Source organism: Hydra vulgaris, chromosome 11, assembly GCF_038396675.1.
Source record: "Hydra vulgaris chromosome 11, alternate assembly HydraT2T_AEP".
Classification (NCBI taxonomy): Eukaryota; Metazoa; Cnidaria; class Hydrozoa; order Anthoathecata; family Hydridae; genus Hydra; species Hydra vulgaris.
Genome location: NC_088930.1, coordinates 31,205,507 through 31,230,000, shown reverse-complemented (window position 1 = coordinate 31,230,000; position 24,494 = coordinate 31,205,507). Strand labels below are relative to the sequence as shown.

Genomic DNA, 24,494 nt, shown 5'->3' with positions numbered 1-24,494 from the left:
TCCATAATGATATGCGAATATGATTGTCTGTGTCAATGTTTCAGGCAACCAACATCAAACCAAATGTTGTTCAATAAGTTTTACTAAGTGTAACACTTAATCAACTTAAACCATTAATTAACTAGGTAAAAGCACTCTGAGCTAATTACTAATCAAATAAAAGAACAAGTGATACAATTGTTTTTTTTTCAAGAGACAAAATAAGTCTTTTAATTTTGAACAAATAATATTTCTTTTATGAACGCTTTTTTTTTTTTAATCTTGCAACTTTTAGTTTTTATTTACTTTAAAAGTTTAAAAGATGAAACAAATTAAGGGCAAAACGATCATGGCATATTGAATAACTTTTTTTTTTCTATATTGTATAGACAGAAATTAGAAATAGTGAGTGTATCTGGTAAACTGCATCAAGGAAAAGGGGTTTGGGCTTGTATAATTTAAAGTGGTTTGGGCTTGTATAATTTAAAGTGGTTTGGGCTTGTATAATTTAAAGTGGTTTGAGCTTGTATAATTTAAAGTGGTTTGGGGTTGTATAACTTAAAGTGGTTTTGGTTTGTATAATTTAAAGTGGATTGGGTTTGCATAATTTAAAGTGGTTTGGGTTTGTATAATTTAAAGTGGTTTGGGATTGTATAATTTAAAGATACAGATTAGCTCATACAGATAAAAATTTTGACGTAAGATCATTTGTAGGTGTTACAGCAAAAAAAAAAATATTTTTTTTGGATTGAACTTTGCTTATTGCTAACATTTTTACATTGCACTTGATGTTGTTAGAAGGCTTTGCAAAAAATTAATTGCAATTTTATTTCATTTAAATATTTAATTAATTTGAATTACCAATTTTATTAGCTACTTTCAGAAAAAATTCCAAGTTATTTTTATATATAGATTATTAATTGTAGTTGATATAGATTATTAATTGTAGTTAAATTATGCCAAAGACAGCAATTTTCTTTAAAGTTTTAAAACCTTAAAGAAAACTGTCCAGTATAAAGATTTTTAGGGTTTTTACCCAACTCTAATCATAAATCTGAAGAATTAGCAGAAGCAATATTTTTAAAACCACATGGATTAGATATAACCAATTGTTGTGATCAAAGTTAAAACAAAGCGCCTAACATGTCTGGTAGATATACAGGACTTCAAACTAACATTAAAAAAGTTAATCCTTTAGCTACATTTGTACCATGCTTAACACACTTTTTAAATCTTGTTGGTGAATGTACTGTGGACTGTTGTACAAATGCTTCTGAATTTTTTATTCTGGTTCAAACTATCTTTCAATTTTTCAGTGCTTTTACATATAGATAGTAAATACTTAAAAACAATTTAATTAAAATAGAAAATGTATCACTTAAAAAACTATCAGATACACAGTGGTCAGCAAGATCTGATCAAAGTAATAGTTTAAACAAAAATTGGATTAATATAATTATACATTGTCTTTTATCGAAGACAATAAATCAAAAAAGTCAATCATAAGATCAGACACTAATGGATTATATTTAAAACAGCTATAATGGCCACATTATAGGGTGATATACTAGAGAGATTCAACTAAACTAGTAAACAATTGCAGTCAGTTGAGATTAGTAAGTGACTGGGGTTGATTTGTGACCGGGGCTGCATAAACAATTATACATCCTAAAATAGTTTTTTTTATTCAAAACTCATGTTATATTTTGTATACATATCCATATATAACCATCATTATGACCAACATGATCATCTTAATCACTATTACCATTATAATCATGATCAGCATCATTATTATCAATATCATCATCATCGCCGCCATCTTCATCATCGGGCTTTAGCCTTCCTCTTTTATGTTGTTTCTCTAATATAAACAATCTAGAGCATTTCTTCTCTTTTACTAAACCTCATTCATACGAAACATAAGGCATTCTCTTCAAGTTTATACCTCTCTATATGCTGATACCTAAATCACTTTAATCTTCTCTAACAAACATTGTTCGGTACATTTTTTTCTAATCTGTCTAAGATTATGCCTCCTTTTCTTGTCTTGTTAGAGCCACACCAGATTATCTTCCCTTTCAGCAAATACTACAGCATATAAATACTAAAGTTTATATAAATATGAAAGGATATTGAATGCCAGTATTTAATTAATTAGCAAAGAATAAAAGATTTCAAGATGCACTTTATGTATGCATAAAGTGCATCTTAGAAGCTTTTATTCCTTCTGGAATAAAAGTTTAGAAGCTTATAACAAAAAACCTTATAACTCTCATCAAAAAAACCTTATAACTCTTACCCATCTACATGTTTTCCTTTTTTATACAACCTACAACTTTTTAAGTCTTTAGTTAACTGTTTCCTAGTATTTTAACCTACCCTCTACTTTAAAGTAACTCATACCCTCATAGTGGTTGCTTGCAATCTTGTTGGAAGTAAATTAGAGTTTAAAAATATATAAATATATGTATTTAATAAATAGTATATGTAAGTATAAAATTATAATAAAAAACTATAAATTTTTTCTAGGCCCAGCTAATAACCCCTGCCAAATCTAATTTTGCAAACCCAGCCCCGGCAAAATTAGATTTAGCAGAAAAACACTTTGACCTCAACTAGAGAGTGACTAGGGCCCCAGTCACTCTCTAGTTGAGATTGATTTAGAAAAGGTTGTAAGTTAATACAAAACGTTACGGGATTACAGGAAGACCTCAAAAGCTTACAAAACATGACATAAAGTATTTTTAAAATGTGCGTCTGTGAAATCGGAAAAAAACCTCCAGTGAACTAGCCCAAGACATTCAGGCTGCGACTGGGACTAATGTTTCCTCATCTTGTATTCAACGACATTTGCTAAAAGCTGGGTTAAGATGTATAATACCGTATATAATACCGTGGCAATAAAGAAAAAAGACTTAAATATGCAAAACAGCATAGTAATTGGACGCAAAAAATGTTAAACCGTGTATTATTATTTTTTTTTTTTTTGTTATTCACCTCCTTAAGGCCGAGAAGGCCACTACAGATGAGGAGGCTACTTAATAGTGGCTAAAACCCTCTCTCAACTCTATAACTCCGAAACACAAGCCTTGACGAACAAGGCCGCTGCGCGGAGAAACAAGTTGAGCGCGGTACTACCAGGGACGTGGAATTTTTGAATTGTTCGGTAGCAAAAGACAACAGTATGTAAGAAGAAAAGTAGAAGAGGCTTATCGCCCTGATTGTCTATATCCAACAATCAAGCATGGGGGAGGTTCTGTTTTAGTTTGGGGTTGTATTTCATCATCTGGAGTAGGTGATTTAATCTGAATTGATGGCAGACTAACAGGAGAACAATATTTAGAAATTTTAAGAGATCATGCAATACCATCTGGAATGAGACTAATTGGTAATAATTTCATTCTACAGCAAGATAATGATCCCAAACATTGTTCTCAAGTGGCCAAAAAATATTTACAGGACATGTGTGAGGGAGTTCTCGAAGTAACAAACTGGCCTCTTCAAAGCCCAGATTTAAACATTATTGAACATGTTTGGGATTATTTAGATAAAAAAAAGGCTGAATATAACCCCAAAAATGTAGAAGAATGTTTTCAATTATTAAGAAGAGAGTGGACAATATTCCACAAAATTTCATTATTAATTTATATGAATCAATTCCCAGGAGATTCGCTTCTGTGATCAACGCAAAAGGTGGACATACGAAGTATTATTTGTTTTTTCTTTTTGTATCATATTTTATTAAATTATTTCTATTTATGTTTATAATATATGTGTCTATAAACCTGATTTTTTTTTACTTCATATGTCCTTCATATTTTTACAACAAAATCAAAAATAATTATAAACTTATGGTGGGCTGAAACTTATTCACAGTACTGTATATTAGATTTGAGAAGTATATTTGATATCTATGAAGAGAGACCATTTAATAAATCAAGACACGAATTTTTTTGAAAAATTTGCACAAAAAAAAAGAAAATTAAGTGGAGATGAAAAACGAGAAGGAGAAATAATTTTTTAAATTTGAAACTCTTAAAGGATTAACACATATTATGCTATTATTGATAAACTACATTCTGAACTAGAAAGAAGAAAATTGTGCTATGATGAAGCCAAAATTTAACTTTTTATTTCAAATAATAAAACTATCACCATCAGAAGTTTACAAAAAAGCAGAAAGACTTCAAAATATGATCTTTCAAAAATAATCTTTCATCTTCAAAAATGATCTTTCATCTTCATTTGCTAACAAGTGTATACAATTCAAAATTTATTTAATGAGTTTAACTGAAAACATAAGACCTAAAACTATAATAGATATTTATAAAATGATAAACTTCAAGAACTTTTTCTTTACATAGATATAGCATTAAGGGATTTATCTATGCTGCCCAATGTACAATTGTTCAGCAGAGAGATCATTTTCAGCAGGGAGATCATTTTCAGCATTACAGAGGGTTAAATCTTATTTGAGGTCAGAAATGACTGGTGATCATTTTAATAAGTTAGCAATTCTGTCTATTGAATCTGCACTTTTTTTATTTTTATTTTATTTTAATTCACCTCCCCAAGGTCATAAAGGTCACTAAAGTTGAGGAGGCTACTTTTAATTGTGGTTACAACCCTCTCTCAACTCTATATCTCCGAAACACGAACCTTGACGATTAAAGCTACTGTGTGAAGAAACAAGTTGAGCGTGGTACTACCAGGGACATGGTGGCGATCGAACTTGGAACTTCTCGCTTATGAGGCGAGTCTTTTACCACTACACCACTAGCGCATTTACCATAGTATGAACTTTAATGATATTATAAATACATTTGCAAAACAAAGCTTGCGTAGAAAATTATAACTTTTTTTTTATGTTAAGTGATTAATTTAACTTAATATGTATGTTTGTATTGAAAATGTTTTTGTCTTTTAATAATCACCCTATATCAAACTTGAATACCAAAAAGAAAGTAAATACATATTAAAAAAATTTACCTCAAAACACTGAGATATTTCTTGAACAAATTTTAGCCTATCATCATCGCCTTTAAAAAAAAAAATACTAATTTTACAAAATTATAGCAAGGCTAAAAAAAAATTTTTGCCAAAATATTTTTTTAATGCTTACAGCATTAAAACAAATCTTTAAATGTTTATATTTCCATAAATTCTAAATCACCAAAAATAACTTACTGACAGATGAATCAACCAATGCACTTGCATATTGGTGGTACTCAATTAAACTTGTGTCTTTTGTCATTTTAATTTAAATTGTTTGCATTGAATATATACTATGTGCATTATCAAACTAACTAAAAAAAAAGTGAAGAGAAGGGTTTAAAAAAATTATCTAAAGTAAGAAAATTTAATGCGAACCAAATATAAACCACAAAAAAAATATAAATATTTTATATAGTATTTATACATGGGTTTATAAATATATAGGTGCTTGTGTTTGTATGAGTGTATGGCACACTCATAACCTATTTTCGGTATATATACACTGCATTTATACTGAAAATAGCCACAAATGGCCATTTGTGGCTATTTTCAGTATACATGCAGTATATATATTGACCTAATATGAGATCTTCAATAAAGAATCATGAATAAAGATTTATGTTTGGGCAGGCAGTATATTTTTCAACCTTCTGTAATGTTATTACCATTTTGGCAGGCAGTATATTTTTCAACCTTCTGTAATGTTATTACCATTTTATAGTGAAAGCAATTTTTCAAAATTTTTTTTTTACTGATTACTTTTACCTGTCATTAAGACTGAAAATTTGTCACAGAAATGCGTAAAAATATATGCTTTAAAATATAATTTATATAATTAACATGTTATTTATACAAACTTTATTTTTACGCATTTCTGTTACAAATATTTTATAGTTGCGATTATAATAAAAATTAAAATTAATTTCATTTTATAATTATAAAAATATTATTAAAGATTTTTAATTGTTTCTTTCCTTACGGTTAACTTTCAATTTAATAACGACGGTGTTGAAAACACGCGACTTAACTTAGCGTTTTTATGATTTATCGTGGTAGCAAAAAAAGGACAAGGTGGAAAAATGCCACTAATGTCTCAAAATCTGGAAAATATATTGACTTGGTTTAAGTTTCATTGTTGTATAATAATATTGCGCAGTGCCGTGGCAAGTGAGTTGTAGGCCCACCCAAAATCTTAAAAATTTTTATCACTAGGTATTACCAAAAAAAAAAAAAAGATTATTAAATTTGCTAAAGGACCCCAAAATTTCCAAATGGGCCTCCTAAAGTTGCTGGGCCCCTCTAAAGATTGAGAGGTGTTATTGAGCCTAGTAAGGGCTTTGAATGTCTGCGTTTATTAATTTATAAAAAATTACTCATCAAAATAAAACTTATATCAAATTTGCCGACGGTTTCTACAGCAGTGTTGAAAATAATACCATACCGGATCTTTGGTACAAAAAGTAACCAATACCTGGAGTGGTACTTGAACATTTTTGCAGTGATATTTAACATTATTTCAAAACAAATGTTAGATTTAGCAATTAAATAATACTTAAAGACTCTAATTTACAAAAAAATTTTGAATAACAACCTTTTATGGTGTCAGAGATTTGCTAGTGTATGCTGAAGCTTCTTTATTGAAAACTGTCACCCAGTGGTTTCTTCCAGTAGTTGTGAATCAAATTAAAATTTTTGCTGAGTATTTCATTAAATACACAAGATTGATTTTTTATGTTGTACTTTATTGATACGAGATAATAATGCTGACATCAATTACAGCGATATACTTACAATCCGGAGGAGGGGGAAAACTTATGAAAACTAAAAGCTTAGAAGCTTGTTAAAATTAAAAAGCATTTTTTTTTGGTACCAATTTGTTTAGACAAACAACTGATTTCTTTAGAAATTTTGAGTCATTATCAATGCAAGTAAAATAGTTTTGTATTAGATTCATTACTGTATTCTAAATCAATATTTAAAACAACAACTTTAGTTTTTATAAGATAAATGTACAGATTTTAGAGCAACTTAAACTTGCAGCTGTGTGCTTGATTTTTAGCCTCGTGCAGCCAATATTGAATTGTATTATCTTCATAAATTGACCCACAAGTTGTACTTTATTCAAATAAAATAAATGCCATCGTTTATTTATTTTAAAAAAAAAAAATTAAACATTTTAAAATCCTGAGGTAGGGGAGACCGGGGTTAGTTGGCCGCAGGGGTAAGTTGACGAATTGCGTGTATCTTCAGAGCCTTTCATCTGAAAGTGACAAAAATGACACAGAACCTTCCTAATTGACCATTTCATCATTCACTATAGTATTGACAGGATTCGAGCATGCGCATGGGAGATATTAAAATATGTGTTTTTTGGACAAAAACGTAACTTTTAGAATATCGCTTCCTTTTTACAAAGAAAATAGTTAGTCGTATGAAAAAAAAATTATTGTAAAAGTTCCAATCACAATTGGTTTACTATATTCAGTCAGACTTTTTTTCAAAGTTGCCGTTTTTCAAGATCTATAGACTGTTTGTTAAAAAAAAGGCTTTCGGGGTAAGTTGACAAAATTTTCACGGGGTAAGTTGGGTCATAGCATTTACTATGGAAAAAAAATACATATTTTTATAAAATTATTATTTTATTTTTTTTAATTTTTTAACAATATTGAAAAAACTTATTCTCACAAAAAAATTAAAAAAAAAAAATTTTTAATTTTTTTTTCACAGATAAAAAGTGGGATACTGTTGTGGCTGTTATACGTACTAATATTTGATACCAGGTAAAACTAATATTAAATTTTTGGATTAAATTTGTTGCCAAAATTAATAGTAAAAAAAATTTCTATTAATTTTGCACTTAATAATACATTATTAATCATTTCTATAGTTTGCACCAACTAACCCCGTGGTGGGATAAGTTTGCGCAATTTTTTTTTTTTTCGAGGGCCCGGGAAGGCCCCAAGAATTTTTATTTGTAAGTAAATGCAAATTTTATCAGTTACCCAAATTTATACTCTTTGAAACTACACTTTAATACTTTCAAGAAAATGTGCTGTTTGGGCTACATAGCTCATAGAGTAAAAACCGAGCCAACTAGTCCCGGTGATCATTCTTTTTGAGTACTTTTTTACCATTAGGCAGTATAAAATAGAAATAGTTATAGGTTTTAATAAACTTATTTTATATAACGTTTAGTTTTGTTTAAATAGGTTACTTTCAAAATAATTCTTGAAATGCTTTAAATATCTTGATTGTTACTAAGGTTATAACATTGTTATAATCTTGGAAAAAAAAATTAACATAAATAGTTATTATTGTATTTTTTGGAAAAAGAAATTTAAAAAATCTCTTTGCAGTCCAAGATTATTGAAAAACTGGTAGAGACGTTTTTATACTCTGGAAATTACAGCTTATCCTCTTTGAATATGTGGATAATAAAAAACTAACTTGTAAATGCTTGCAAAAAGAAAAAAAAAATTATCGACCAGATGGACAGAGACAATAAAAAAAGTTAGTTGTAAGTTAATTGCATCTGTTAAAGTATAGTGTTAAAATATCTGCTAAAATATAAAGATATATATCAAATGTCAAATGTGCACAATGCAGATGATTTTTCTTTAATCAAGAAAAAAATGATCAAGGAAAAAAAGCTCAGACGATTAAGCCAGGAGTGATGAAATTACTGTCAGGAGTGAGGAAATTACTGTCAGATCTTGAATTGAGCGTGGCGCAGTGGTTAGAGTTCTGGCTTAGAACACAGAGGTCCGAGGTTCGATGCCAACTCCAGCCCAACAAGCGACATTGGTACGGAAGGAGGCGTAAGGACCGTAAGGACTTCTGGGAGCACCTAAAATAACTACAAAAAAAAATTAAAAAATTAAAAAAATTAAAAATTATTATAGTGTTCAGTTTATTAAATTTGAATGTGATAAAGAGCTTGATAAAAATCTAGTTTTAGTAAATGGTTTTAAAATTATAAGTAATAGAGCATTATATCTTTAGTGCGGCCGTGGCGCATTGGTTAGAGCGCTTGCTTTATAAGCAGGAGATCCAGGTTCGAAACGAGCTCTGGACAAATTTTCGCGTCACGGTAAGGAAGGAGGCGTGAACTTCCTAGTTAAATGCACTTCCGCGGTGTTCTGTGACAAGACCGTAAGGACCTCTTGGGGCACCTAAAAAAAAAAAAAAAAAATCTTTAATATAGTATATTATAATATATTTAAGGCTTAATGCTCTATTACTTATAATGTAATTATAATTAATATATCAATTGGTGGTGAAGGTGGTATGTATTACCGGATGACCCAGCAACTGCACAACGCTGCATTTTATGGTCCCAGCAACTACTTTTAGGTACCTGTAGCACTGCTTACAGATATCTAAAAGTTTTCTTTTTCATTTTATATAGCCATTTTATATAGCCATTTTATATAGCCATAGTTTCATGTAAAACAAGTGTCGCAAAAAATTCTATCCGTATCTTGGCTATGAAGTCGAAGGTGTCAAATTCTACAATGCAAAGGGCTTAAATTTAGAGATGAGGGCTGTGGTGACAAAATGTTTAATAGCCAAAAGCCAAAAAAAAAATTAGAAAAAATCAATGCAAAATGCTTTTAAATTGGCAAAAATCACATTCGCCACCCCTTTTTCTGATGAAAAATTATTCATAGTTGACAAATTAGTAAATCAGTAAAATAAAATGTATCTGAGCACTGAAAAGATTGACGATGTTTAAGACCACATTAAAAATGTCTTTAAAAAAAATATCCAGCCTCTTTGATTATCCTGAGTGTCATTGGAAGTGGCGGAAAGAAGTACCCGCTAGTGTTTGTTTCGAAAAGCTTAAAAATTGCCTCAAAAGAATATTTGAGGCTTTTAGAAACAAATGGTTGCTCCTTAAGTCCCTAAGACATACCCAGATGGTAATTAAGTATTTCATCAGGATGGTGCACCTGCTCGTACCTCTAGAAAATAAGTCAATATGACCCCCATCAAGTCCACAGTTGAAACCTTTAGACTATTTTATGGGGACGGCTGTTGAGAAAAAAGCATGTAAGACGCAAAACAATGCTTAAATAAGGGTCAAATACATATTTGTATTTGTATTTGATAAAAATAGGCTAAATTTGGGTATTTGTATTTAACTGGGTATTATATTTGATTAAAGCATTTTTTTAAATATTTGTATTTATATTTGGTTGAAATGTATTTGCAATTTCATAAACTAGTTTTAGATATTCTCCTATGGAATTGAGTTTAAAGTTAGCTAAGAAGATCATAGGCTTATCTGGTCATGGTAGCAATGTTTCCAGCAACTCCTTTTTTACTTTTTGGCCAAACTTTAATTTGTTGTTATCTGAAAAATACTTTCTCAGACATGGATATCATCGAGACAAGTTTGATGAAGTCAACTGTGACAAAGTCTTATTTAATCTTATAGATCTTGAGGTGGCATTTATAAATGATTGTCGATAGTACCTATAATTACATATTTCAAAAATTTAAAGTGTGTTGTAAATAAATGCTTTTGTGATTACTTTGGTCCAAATGTCATTTCATTGTCATTAAATTGAAAAACTCATATAACTAATAAAGCTAGCAAAAGATAATAATTAAACCTTACGTATAACATGGAAGATCCGCATCATGTATACTACATTGTTTCGTACGTTTTTTAAAAGCTCTTTGGGCGTTTTTATTAATTTTAAATCTAATTAAAACGTCTAAAGAATGTTTTAAAAACGTACCGTGCCCACTGGGGAGAGACTAACAACTTAGTATTAAATGTGCTTTATATCGTAACTTGTTAGGATTTGCTGAAGTCAATGTTAGATTTAAAGATTGAATATTTTCTGCCTGAAAAAGCGTAAAGACATTCTAAAAATAAATTTCCCTTCCCCTTCCCCCTAATCAAAAATTGCCCCCATGGTTTAAAAAAGATCTAATTTTAAATTTTGAAATAAATCTAAATGATGGCATTTTTTTAATTAGATAAAGTACAACTTATGGGGGAATTGATGATACAATGTGGAAAAAAAGCCCATTTTTTGACTTCCGTCTATACCCTATTGATAGAAAAATATTCTCACACCATTGCAAAAACTTTTACATGCTGCAGCTATAGATTTGTTTGCTCTCCTCTGTGCGTTGCAGACTTTTCGAAGTAAAATAAATTTTTTCTTCTTATCCTGTGGAGCAGAAATGGTACTTAGTCCCGGGAGTCACAAAAAAACAAACAAGCAATTATACAAATGATCATTTGCTTGTTAAAGCTTATCAAAACTGTTGGTTTTAATTTCTTTACCTCCAGGTTTTAATAAAAAAGAATTTTTTTTTAAAGTTTAGATATTTTTGTTGGAGTTCAGAGTTGAATGAGTAAAAACTTGCCCTAATCTCCCCTGCCTTTACTCCTTTCTTTAACTTAAGCCAAAATCAATTTCTTCTATTTAAGTTTCTATAATTTCTCTATATGTTTATATAGTTCTTTACTTATACTTGCTGTTTTATATGAAAAACATTGGAGTATTGGATATACTGTGGAGGTAGTATTACTTAAAGCATATAATAATTTTCAAACCTTTGTTTTTTTTTTACACAACAGTTCTGTTGTGTTCGAATTAACTGGTGTTCGACTTAACGAGAATTAACATAATACTTTTTATTTTAAAGCACTGAAGTCCTTTAAAATAAAAAGTATTTAGCTTTAATTATAAAAAGTATTTAGCTTTAAAAAGCTTTAAAATAAAAAGCAAAATAAATTTATTTAATTTATTCAGTTCAAAATTCAGTTAATGCTTGGTAAGTCGAACACCGGTTAATTTAAATTTCTGTTATCTTGAACTGTTTCATTTGGTCCCTTGAAATCGTTTAATTGATTATACTATTAAATACAATAAAAATTCTGCGCCTAACTCAAACTAGTCGAACCATTTTTTTGTCCTTATTTTTCGTAAAGGATATTAAGAAATTAAATAAAACTTAATTAAATTTTTTTTTAGAAGTCATTTCATATAAAACATAAACTACTATTTTTTTAAACCAAAAAATTTTGTATTTATTTATCAAAGTATGTAGAGACTTTGAAAATAAAATTTCAAAAATAATAAGTCGTTTATTCAAGTATAATTATTCAAATTAATTTATTTTTTTTAAATATTATGACACTTTTATTAAAAAAAAGTATTACATTTATTTTTAATAATTGAAATATCCATTTAAATTAGTTTTTGTTAAAGCAACAATATAAAAAATAAATTCAATATAATGCCAGCAAATTATAAAAAACATACTGAAACAGTATACACAATAAAATAATACATGCTAAAATACAAAAATAAGTTTAAACATGTTAAAAAATTAAATTGAAGATATTAATTTAAAAACTGAAATATTAGAAAAAAGCTACTTATCATTAGTTTAAAAATATTCTATTGTAACAACTAACTAACCAGGCTTTTTTTCGCTTGTTAAGGCATTCATAAAAGGCGATTTATTGAACGAGGTGTTACCACGACTCGTGCTATATAAATCAGTAAGAGTTTTATTATCTTCCGAGTATGTTTTTTTAATATCGTGCTTTGTTCGAGGCCAGATGTTATTAACTAGAACAAAACACAAAAGTGTCAGTATACTTAGTTCTCCAAATATTAGAAAGGTCAATGAATGACCATACTCATGTACCATGAATCCACCTACTAACCCGCCGATAGAAAAACCAAGTCCACTTTGTATCCCACTAAATAATCCGTGCAAAATGTATCCAGTAGCCCCTTCTTGTCTAATGTACGATATAAGCGATGATCTAATTGCAGCAGACGTCATTCCATGCGTAATTTCAATTGGTAGTACCAACCATGGCTGACGCAAAAAGCTGTAATAAAAAAATCTAGCGGAAAAGAACAACAATCCAATATAAATCAAACGAAAATGCCCAACATATCCCATTAATCTCTCGGCAATAATGTAAAACATAACTTCAGCAATACTATTTATCAGAGAAACAAATGCCAACAAAATTTGCAGTCCACCCATTTCTCGTAAATGCCAAAATAAAAACGTTGATATAAATCCGTTGCCAAATCCACAAAAGAAAGTAACTACCACTAAGCTAGCGAGATGAACATCATTTATTGTTTTAACCGATTGCCAAAACGTTGCTATAGTTTCATCCAGATCAACTTTTTCAATTACGGATTTTGTACGAAATTGAGTAGCCACAAAAAAAGCCATGATAATAAAAAACCCAAAAAAATAAAAACATGGACTGTAATTTATATTTTTTTCTTTTGTACATTGATTTTGAATTGAGGTAAAACTAACAAAGCTACCAACTGTAAATGAAAATACTGAAGAACCAACAGCAGCCCATAACACTTGTTGTGCAAAAGATTGACCATGTTGTTTTAATTTTTTAAAAGTGTATATATCGGCTAAAACTTGGGCAGGCGAAGCAAAGCTCACTCCGATTATTGTTACTAATAAAAGTAAAATAAAAACATTTGAGGAATCAGACAAATGTTTTTCTGAATCGTATTGCGCATAAGTTGTTGATACATCCAACGACGAATTTAAAATTACAAAAGGAGAATAATAGTCTGCTGAAACTTCATCTTCCTCAGTTTGAACAGTTCTTCTCAAAACAAAGACTTTTTGATCTCGTAAAGTTGAAAAGTCAAACCATTTTTTAGTTGTTAGGGCTTGGATTTGACTAATATTATTCATTCTTAAGCATGCTTTAGGTTTATCTTTAGGTACAAACAATATGCTAATGGTGCTAAAGAACCAGAAAAACAAAGCAAACAAAATGAATGTTTTGTGACACCTGTATTTTTCTGCAAGAACACACCAAAGAGGAACAAATAAAAACTGAACTAAATTTCGAGATGCAACAATTGCACCAACTTGTCTGGGAGAAAGAAACAGCTGACGATAATAAAGTGGAAGATATGGCCACAATGAACCCATTGCGGAACTGTAGGAGAAGTAAAATAGCTTGCAAAATACCAAATTTTGGTTGATATTTGGAAAACATTTTTCTTTATTTTCGTTTTTACTATTTTGTAATTCCTCCTGGCTAAATGTGTCGCTATTTTCGTAAGGTGGTATTTTTAGAAAACTTTTGTAATGAGCCATTAAAACTTTTATCTATTTCTAATAAAAACTAAAAGTAAAATATAAGTTTTATGCAACCATTTAGTTTTTCAGCGCTATACAATCATCTACCAATAATTTACTTTAAAAAGCCTACAAATTTTCCTTTCAAATTTATACTCAATCTACATGCGAATTTAAAGAACGCTATAATGCTATTTACAGGCAGGATACTTTGAGAATGATTAAAAATCCAATAATTGTGCTTTTGAAATTATTTTAATATTTTAAGCAACTTTTAACATTTATGTTTTATAAAAGACCGTTCGCGTAACACACAAAAAAAAAAATTAAAAAAAAATTCAATAAATTGTTAAACACTACTTTGTTAAACAATTTATTATGTATACATTTAATTAGCAAACATTTTTCTATACTTTTTCCCGTTTTGTTGTCAATTTTTGCTTAGCAAGATAATATAAACATTAGAAGTTTTTTAACATTTTAAAATTAAGAAGCGGAAAAAGACCTCTATAATAATTTATTAAAAAATAATAAATTAATAAAGAATATTTGAAATTTTCTTCCTCTTTTCTTGCTCCAGATTTCAGGAGCGTTTATTCGCACGAAACAAAAAATAATCGAAGAAGGAGAAAAACCTTCAACATTTTTGAATAATTTGGAAAAAACTCAACAGCAGAACAAGTCAATTACCGAAATTCGCAAGAATTACGGCAGATTGACGAATGAACCTGGTGAAATGCTCAAATGGTTTTATATTATAAAAACATTTACACCAAAACTATTTTATGCAAAGACAGCCAAAAATTCAATTTCGGAGAAAATTTTGTTAACACTCTATATTTAGAAGTTTCAGCATTTGCTTTGGTGGTCAGAGCGGATAGCAGAATAGAGGGTTTCCCACTACGAGAAACATCGAAACCCCTTAAATTACAACAGTACGCAGACGGTTCGAACTTTTTTGCCAGGGACGTAAAATATGTCCGCTATTTTTTTGAAAAAATAACACTGTTTCAAAAAGCAAGTGGTTCAGTGATTAATGCCTCATAATAATGTATTTTGCCAAGTAGAGAACGGGAAGCTAAAACTAAACATATGAGCTAAATTAATAAACTGGCTCATAATTCAAAACTGAATGTTTAGTAAAGACCTCCTGTTCTTTGCAAAGCTTTTTTTACAACAAAATTATTGTTATTTATGATTAGACAACTGCCAGCCATTATTTTATGATATATGATTTCAACATATACAATATAAGTATATACATATATATATATAACATATACATGTATAAGTATTATATGTAGCGATTGTAAAGTGGTGTTTGTGTAAAGGCCCTGTAATTTCTTTCTTTATTTTTTAAAATAAAATTCTTCCTTACAAATCACTCTTAACTAATATTGAACACTATTTTTAAATATAATAACTTTTTAAACCTTACCTAATTCTTGACATCTTTCCGCACAATGACTAAACAATAAAAAAACATATCAAATCAAAAAACACAAAAAAATATAAAACATAATAAATAAAAAGTAGAAAATGAATATATATATATATATATATATATATATATATATATATATATATATATATATATATATATATATATATATATATATATATATATATATATATATATGAACAGTTGTAAAACTTATATATTGTAAAACCATATAAATATTATAAGTTGAGTTAATGTAATTTCATAAAATTGTAAATATTTATCGTTTTAAAAAAAAGAAAAAAACAAATATTTAAAACAGTCAACATATAAACAGAAACTCAAACGAAATAGCTTTATTTGCAAAACTGGCTAAAAAAACATGCTTTGTTTATCGCTCCCGAATGTCCACTAGAATGTTGCAACATAAGAAAGCTTGACGCGAACGTAGAGGTGGGTTTTACTTGCTTGTTTTAAGGATGACACCCGACGGGGGTTTCTAAGAATGAGCATTGAAACGTCAAAGCCCCATAGTATTGAGTTCTTATAAGGGTCAATACTATATCTATTTCCTGACAAGAACCTTTAAAAAAATTTATTTAGCGCTGTTATATTTTCATACTCTTTCTTAATGTAGATCTGCGCGTACTTATCCTTATCAAAATATGTATTTGTTTTTGTTGTTTGTTATAATACTGCTACTTGTTGTTGTGTTTTATGTCTAATAAATTGATAAATTTTGTAATATTATCTTAATTTTTTTTTTTTACATCTTCGCTTCCAACAAGGCTGCAAGCAACCACTATAAGAGTTGGAAGTTACTAAAAGAGAAAAGATAAAGTTTGTAGAGCAAGTTAACAATTAACAGACGACTTAAAAGATTGCAAATTATATGAATTAGGAAAACAAAATGCAGGAAGCGATTTCCAAAGAACTAATGTTCAAGGAAAAAAACTAGACGAAAAAGAGTTTTTGGAGCACTTAGGAACAGTCACAGAAAAGAGATATGACTTAAATGAATGACGAGTAACACAAGAATGAATTTTAGTAGATCGAAGTAGAGACTAGCTCTTTAAAGCAGTGCTCATTATAGTATTTGTAGAAAAGAGAAAGGGAAGCAACGTTACGAAGACGTGATAATGGTTAGAGGTTGGCTGCAAGAGCAGGTCCTACTATGTTTACGATGCGTTTTTGCACCTTGTCTAAAAGAGAAAGGGCATCATTGGAAGATTCGCCCCAGATAAGGCAACAGTATTCCAAACAAGGTCGAGTTTGTGATTTATAAAGATAAAGAATAAAATCCGGAGTAAGAAAGTGTCAAGCACGATAAAGAGGCGCAACCTTAGCAGATTTTGAAATAAATTTGATATACCGTTTCCAAGACAGATCGGAAGTAAAAGTTAATCCTGGAAGATGAAGGATAGATGAGTCATCGAGTAAGACTCAATAATTTTAAAGATGTTACCAGATACACCGTAAGAAGAAAGCTTATGGAGAAAACCAGCATGCCAAACTTTATCAAAAGCTTTAGAAATGTTAAGAATGATAACCTTAACCTCTCCACCTCTGTCTAATGCACGATAAAACCTATCGGTTATTACTGTTAACAAATTAATTGTAGAATGAGAAGATCGAAATCCGTATTGATTCGTTTATCACATTATTCTTACCACAACGATGACAATCATTTATAATTGTATTTTTTTCTCCAAATTATGGCAATTACTCAAACCTAAAAGTAAACAGTTAAACTACTAATATAGTTAATTCATAATCAGATTTTTTATTTTTTCTGTCTGACATCCATTTATCAATCCAGGTTAGTAGGGGAGATGGGGGCGCATTGATCGCCGTAGCAGTGTTTTGAAAATTGCGCAGAACCTGAAAGAGATGTAAAAACTTATTAACTACGAAACACATGTAGAACTATCTGGCATTTGGAATATATAAATATTTTGATTTAAAAAATGATAAACATGAATAATTTTAACTTTTAAACAACCCTCTCAAAAGATCAATGTACCCCAAACTATGGGGTACTATGATCTCCGACTTGGGGCACATTGATCTTATATGCGTAATATTATCTAAACGTTTAACACTTCTATAACTAAATCTTGTAAATAATTTAGTCAAAGGGTAATATTGTATAACATATAATACATCTAAATTTTTTAATTATTTTTTAAATATAGCAGTTAAACCCACTAGTCTAATTTTTAATTAAAAAATGTATAAATCACAGCAGCTATAAGCTACCCGCTTTATATACGTTTAAAACTTTACAACAACTTGAAATTTATAAGAACTGAAATATAAAGACTGAAATAAGAATACAACTTTTAAGTTTACAAAACTTGTTAAAAGTACAATATTTTGATTAAGAATATTTCATCATTTGTGAAAGTCAAGTTGTGAAGCAGCTTTTGGTTTACATTGTTTTTTATTCCTAAGCAAGTAATTCTTAGTTTCTTTCTTATCTTTTGTGGAGACTTTTTGTTGATTTTTGGTTTGCTTCAAAATTTTCTTTTCTTTTGACAAACGAATTTCATTTCTGACAGGAGTATCAGTCAAGATCCTTGTTTTTAACTGCCTACTTTTAACATTTTTTTTTCTGGCAGATGCTTTTGGGTAAGGTTTTAAAACCTCAGGTGAGATTATAGAAACAACACTTGTTGACACTTTGTTTAAAATACTTGTTTCAATATTTACTATAGTTATTTCAGACTCTATGTGATTAACATGTGCTGGTATCATTTCAGATTCCATGTTGTTGACAGGAGTGATAGTAACTGTATCTGGAGCAGCTCTATCTGTAACTGATGATGGTAAATATTCGTCATCTTTGAAAATTTCAGAATTGAATGGCTCAATGCCAGCTACTCTAAATCCTGTCTGTATATTAGACGGTGAGAAAGCTTTTGTATACGGTTCTCGAACTATTGAAACAATATCATAAATGGTCATTGGTCTTGGGTTTGAAACCATCCAATTATCACATGCAGAATTGTAAAACCTTTTCAATGGTCCAAAAACAGTTCTATCTAATGGCTGCAATTTATGGCTGCAATGGGGAGGAAAACTTATTATTGTAATTCCGTGTTGAATTGCAAGCTCCAAGCCTTTAACAGAAATATGACTTTCATGACTGTCGAGAAGTAACAAAACTGGAGATTCCTGAGAACAGTTTGAATATTTAACAAAATGTTTAATCCATTCTATGAAAATTTCTGAGTTCATCCAACCAGAAGGATTTGCAAATCCCACACATCCAGGAGGTCCTTCCTTAATCATGTAATCATGAAGCTTTACCCTAGGAAAAATAAATAATGGAGGAATGGAATTTCCAATAGCATTAGAGGCACAACATGCAGTTACCAATGTTCCTTGTTCTGCAGATGTGATTCTTCCAACTTGTTTGCTTCCTCTACCAGCTAAAACCTTTACCGGCTTTTGAACGGTTGTTAAACCAGTTTCATCAACATTATATATACAGTTAGGATTATATTTATATCGATTTCTTACCGTTTTAAGATTTTGAAAAAACTCTCTTACAGTGTGTTTGTTAAAAGCTGTTGATCGAGCGAAGCTCGTTGCTTCAGGTGTTCGTAGAGACAACTCTGGTTGTCTTTTCATAAAACCTTGCAACCAATCAATGCCTGCAATTTTATTTTTGATCCATGATGATGGGCATATCTTATTGTTTTTTAAAGCAAATTCATATGCCAATAATCACGTTGACCTAGTTGAAAGGCCATAGTTCATTTTTGATGCAATTAGTAAATAACTTGATAAACTTTTTTCATCTTCTGCTGTAAAAACTTGTCTATTGTTGTAGTTAGGCTTGAAAGCTTCATTTGGATTAAGCCTCTTTTTACGACAATATCTTTTTAAAGTCATTCTATCAATGTTAAACTGACGTGTTACAACATTCAGTTGTGTTCCTTCTAAAACTTTATTAACAGCTACTTTCATTGTTTCACTTGGTATAGCAACTTTATTTGTTTTTTTAATTCTATTTCTAACCATTTTAAGATCTGTAAAAAAATATATCAATAAAAACATATGTTTTTAATAAATGCTAATATTTAACATAATAATATTATGTTAAATATTTTTTAATTATTATGTTAAATATTATTCTTTTGATATTATAAAATAATAGTATTATTATTACTAGCTTATAACATAAGTAGATTTAAAAAATGAAATGCTAAAAGCTATTGTTTGTTTATATATAGTTTTTTTTTAAATTATAAATACAATTCCATTCGTTTAACTGTATTGCTTATAAACAAAAACATGGGGCACTTCGTCTTCTATGGGGCAATTTGATCCTCCGATCAATGGGCCCCGCATAGTCAAAGATCAATGTACCCCAATAGGTATAGGTAACATATTGATAGCAATATCTACTGTATAAATTGCAGCCAAATAAAAATTATATATTATATTATACACCTAACACTTACAAATTTAAAATAAAATTGTTGTTAACCCATACAGACATCTAAATAAAAATATATTTGAATTATAGTACGATTTAAAAAAATCACTTTTTATGACGAAAAACAATATTTTCTTTATTTTTTTTGACGCTGATAACCTTACGAAAAAATATTACGAATAATCAATTAGGGAAGCATAATGGTTAATTAAATTGCAACCTCACTTCTAGTAAGGCAAAAATGAACGAGTAAAAGCCAAAAGATCATACTGCCCCGGCGATCAATGCGCCCCCATCTCCCCTACTTTAGCACATTGAAATTATTTTTGTTCTTTTTTGTAAGTGGATGAAAGTGTAATACCTTTCCATGTATCAAATTCACTACGTGTTAGTACCGGTAAAATCAAACTAATTATAAATTAAATAATTGGACTGCACTGTATAAATTAAGAAAAACTAAATAAAAATTAAACATAAAAAACGAATGTTTCTACTAAACTGTATAAAGTAAATTAAATGCAAAAAGAATATTTCCAATAAACCATGTAAATTAAACTTAATTATATATAAACTATATATAAAACGAACAACAGCACCACACCGTATTCAATTAATTTAAATATAAACAAAAATTAGAACGAATAACCTCAGTAAAACGTATAAATTAAAATAAATATAAACTAAAAATAAAATGAATAACGTCACCAAACCGTAATCCTCAAATAAAATATAAATTTAATATATAACGAATATTTGCAGTAAACCGTATTTAAACTCAATATAAACTAAATACTAAAAGAATAATTTTACTAAAACGCCTTTATTAATTTAAGTTATAAACCGATCCAGTGGGCAAGGTACGTAAAAAAGACGTTTTTTATACGTTTTTTGAATGTTTTGAGCGTCTCTTGAACTTTCAAAAGACCTTTTTTTTAGGTCCTGTGCCCACTGAGGAGGGCATAATCTGGGCTAAATAAGGGACTTAAATAAACCATATAAATTGAAATAAGTAGAAACTAAATATAAAACGAATTATTTTACTAAAACCGTATAAATTAAACTAAATTAAAATTAAGACAAATATTTGTACTAAAATAAACAAAAGTTAATTTTAATATAAATATAAAACGAAGAATCGCAATAAACCCTATAAACTAAATCTAAATTATTCATATCACGAATAACTCTATCAAACCATATAGACTAAATATAAAACGAGAAACCACATCATACTGCCTTGATTTTTGCCCTGCTGCGAACTATAATAATCACAAGATGTGTCATGAATTTGGGTTCTAAAACAAAATTAATATAAAGCAAGCAAAAAAAACAAATTTACTCGTAAGACGGATATACTCTTCCCACTTTCTTTACTTAACTACCTGCAGTAACACTGAACATCTGTTCAAAATAGTATAACTATTACCGTTTCACTTTTTCTAATACAATCAATCACTTCTTTCCTCTCAGGCATTTATGGCTAAAAATATGTTCCACTAGTGACAAGACTTACTTGTTCTAGTTTCAAAATTTATATAGACGTAATGTGAAAGTTGTAAATTGCACCTTAGTTATCGGCGATAAAAATATAAAAGAAGTGTTTTTTAAAGTTTCATGAAAATAATACTATCGCACAAGCAATTTCCAATAATATTCATGCAAAGTCATTTAAAAGATATGTCGATGACTCCTATTTCCGTTTTAACTCTATTGAAGATGCAAAAAACGTTATGTTTATCTTTCTTTATGCTCTGAAAATAATATTGAAATATTTTTATTTCTAATATTATTTCTAATTGATACTTTTGTAAAAAATGGTTATAAAAAAACAAGCCAGGAGAACATTATAAAAACCACTAAAGAAAATTTACAAAATAAAAAACAAAATATTCGTCCCCTCAATATTATCTGGTTCTATCTACAAATGTAATAAATAAATTGTTCAATCTTATATGTAAAATAAATACAAAAAAAATTATATATAAATAAATACATTGTTCTATGTAATATAATATAATATATTATATCATGCAGAACATTGTATTTATTATATATATATATATATATATATATATATATATATATATATATATATATATATATATATATATATATATATATATATATATATATATATATATATATATATATATATATATATATATATATATATATATATATATATATATATATATATATATATATTGTATTTATTTTATATATTAGTAAATATATACCATGTACTTTAAAATATATAAAAAATATTTTCATTGATTTTATTTCATCATTTATTTTTTGGATGTGTAAAACGAAATAAAAATGTGAATTTTTTTGTTGTTTTTTTTTTGTTTTTTAGTGAATTTAAGCTCAACTAAACATTAAATTTGTATAAAAATTTCATAAATGAAATGGTACCTCTGGGAAATTCCGCCCCCTCTAGATGGTGAAATTTTTAATTACAAAATTTGAACATTTGCTAGTAAATAACCTTAAGCAACAGATGTTTATGTAATAACATCTGTATTTAGTATTAGATATATAATTATTCATAATTTCAACTAAGATACCAATAATTCTGACTTTTATTGTAGGCAATGCATTCCCCGCTTACATAAAATGTAAAAATGCTTTCTTAGGAATCCTTTATGTATATTTATGAATATTATTATTTTCAGGACATTTTGGTTCAAAATTTATTTTTAATTATCATTTATCATTATTTATCATGTTTACATCATTTTTTGTAAAAGTTTTTACTAATCTTAAAAAAAAATGCATTTAAATTTTTTTTTGAAAAAGGGTGGAGTTGCCTTTATTTTGTACATATGTAAAATTTTCAAAAAATGTTTTTTTTTTGGTTTTGTTAAAACTTTAATTTTATACCAACAGTTTTTTTTTTATTTTTTTTTATACATGTTTATTTTATAACTACAAAGTAATTACAAGTAACCAATCACTGATTGGCAGTAAAGATATACAAATTTAAATCATAAATATAAAGTTCGAAATATACGAGGTAAATAAAAATTTAGTTGCTTACAACTCCGAGACATGAATAAAATAAATACCAATTACAACAATATAATAACGTGTAAGTAAAAATAATCCGAGAAATATATCTTTATATAACTCCAATTAGAATAAAAAATACAATAAATAAAAATAATCTGCTGATTTTTGGAGGAGAGTTTAGATGTTTCACTATAAGTTTATTTACCACATTTCAATACAATGCTAGTGTATAAATATGAAACAAAATTTGTGTAAGATTGATTAAAAGAACTACTTATTTGCAGTCATAGGAATTTGATTATTGTTTGCTTAAATGTGAAAATAAAAGGAATTCTTGTTTTTTGTTTTTAATTTTATATAGACGTTTTTAGGCATTTTTTAGAAGTAGGGGTGGAATTACCCCAGTTTACCATATACTTTTTTGTAGTTTACCCTATACTTTTTTTGTAGTTATTCAGGTTGCTGAAGTCCTTACGATCTTATCACAGAGCACCGCAGAAGAGCATTTAACTAGAACATTTAAGCCTACTTCCTTACCTATGTCGCTTATTGGGCTAGAGCTGGCGTTGAACCTCGGACCTCTGGGTTCTGAGCCAGAACTCTAACCACTGCGCCACAGCTGCTCGTTACAGCCTTATGCGGAAATAAAAATTGAATTATGCGAAATATAAATTATTTTATGCAGAAGTATAAATTTTATTGTGATGCATCTCATAATATATCTATATTCATTTTTTATTTATTTTTATTGGATAGAATCAGTAAAAAAATATTTTTTTAATTAAAAAAAATAAAATTTTTCTAATTAGGATAATCAATTTATATACCTTAATAATGGAAAACCAGCGAAAAAAAAAAACTATTTTAAGATGTGATCTATTGAAAATGAAACGTGGCTTACTTGATAAGGAAAAAAGAAATAAGCCAAACTTTGGAATTTTTGTATAGCTGTGTTTTGAAAAACGCAAACAAAAACCCTCGCCAATATACCAGCCCAGGAAAAAGAAATAGAATTCTATAGAATTTCTATAGACCATATGTTCCAAAAGTTTATAGAAATTCTATAGAACTTTTTTTTCCTGGGAGGTTCTGAACTTATTAATAGAAAAGGAAGAAAGTGTTTAGACAATAAACGCAATCAGCTATATGATCAACAAGAGATAACTCATTAACACAAGATGGAATCTGTGATAATTTGGCTTAATCGATGTTTCATGTGTCTCAGACGTTTGTTTCTAGGCAACTTAAACTAATAAAAATGACAAGAAAGCGTTTATTACTGGTTCCACAAGAAAGAAGTAATTATAAGAACTTTTTATTTAAGAGTTATGCAGGAGAGATTAAACAAATATCGACATCAAAGTTAGTTTTCTTGGATGAAACGAGGTTCAACCTCCACACCTCATCTAACTATGAATATGCTCCAATCAACATGAAAGCATATATAACGGTTCCAGCTAACAGCGGACATGATGGCAGCCATTTAAATTACTGGGATATTTG

The 24,494-nt window shown here is 28.7% G+C and overlaps 2 protein-coding genes across 2 annotated transcripts in view; both read right to left on the bottom strand.

The window, feature by feature from the left end:
* The window catches only part of LOC100202217 (transformation/transcription domain-associated protein), a 102,887-nt gene extending 97,557 nt beyond the window's left edge, over nt 1-5,330 (bottom strand). The window contains exons 1-2 of the mRNA XM_065810760.1: nt 5,170-5,330; nt 4,972-5,021 (exon numbers count right to left, since the gene is read on the bottom strand). Of these exons, the coding sequence (XP_065666832.1) occupies nt 4,972-5,021; nt 5,170-5,236 (117 nt within the window). The 5' untranslated portion in view covers nt 5,237-5,330. The remainder of the gene's footprint in view (nt 1-4,971; nt 5,022-5,169) is intronic.
* A 6,757-nt stretch (nt 5,331-12,087) lies between these two features.
* On the bottom strand, nt 12,088-14,289 carry LOC101240794 (major facilitator superfamily domain-containing protein 6). The gene has a single exon (XM_065810759.1). The coding sequence runs from the start codon at nt 14,107-14,109 to the stop codon at nt 12,421-12,423; it is 1,689 nt and encodes a 562-aa protein (XP_065666831.1). The 5' UTR covers nt 14,110-14,289; the 3' UTR covers nt 12,088-12,420.
* Between the last annotated feature and the right edge of the window lie 10,205 nt (nt 14,290-24,494).

Excerpts from the sequence above, each read along its gene's own strand:
- LOC101240794 (XM_065810759.1), bottom strand. The coding sequence starts at position 14,109 with ATGGCTCATTACAAAAGTTTTCTAAAAATACCACCTTACGAAAATAGC.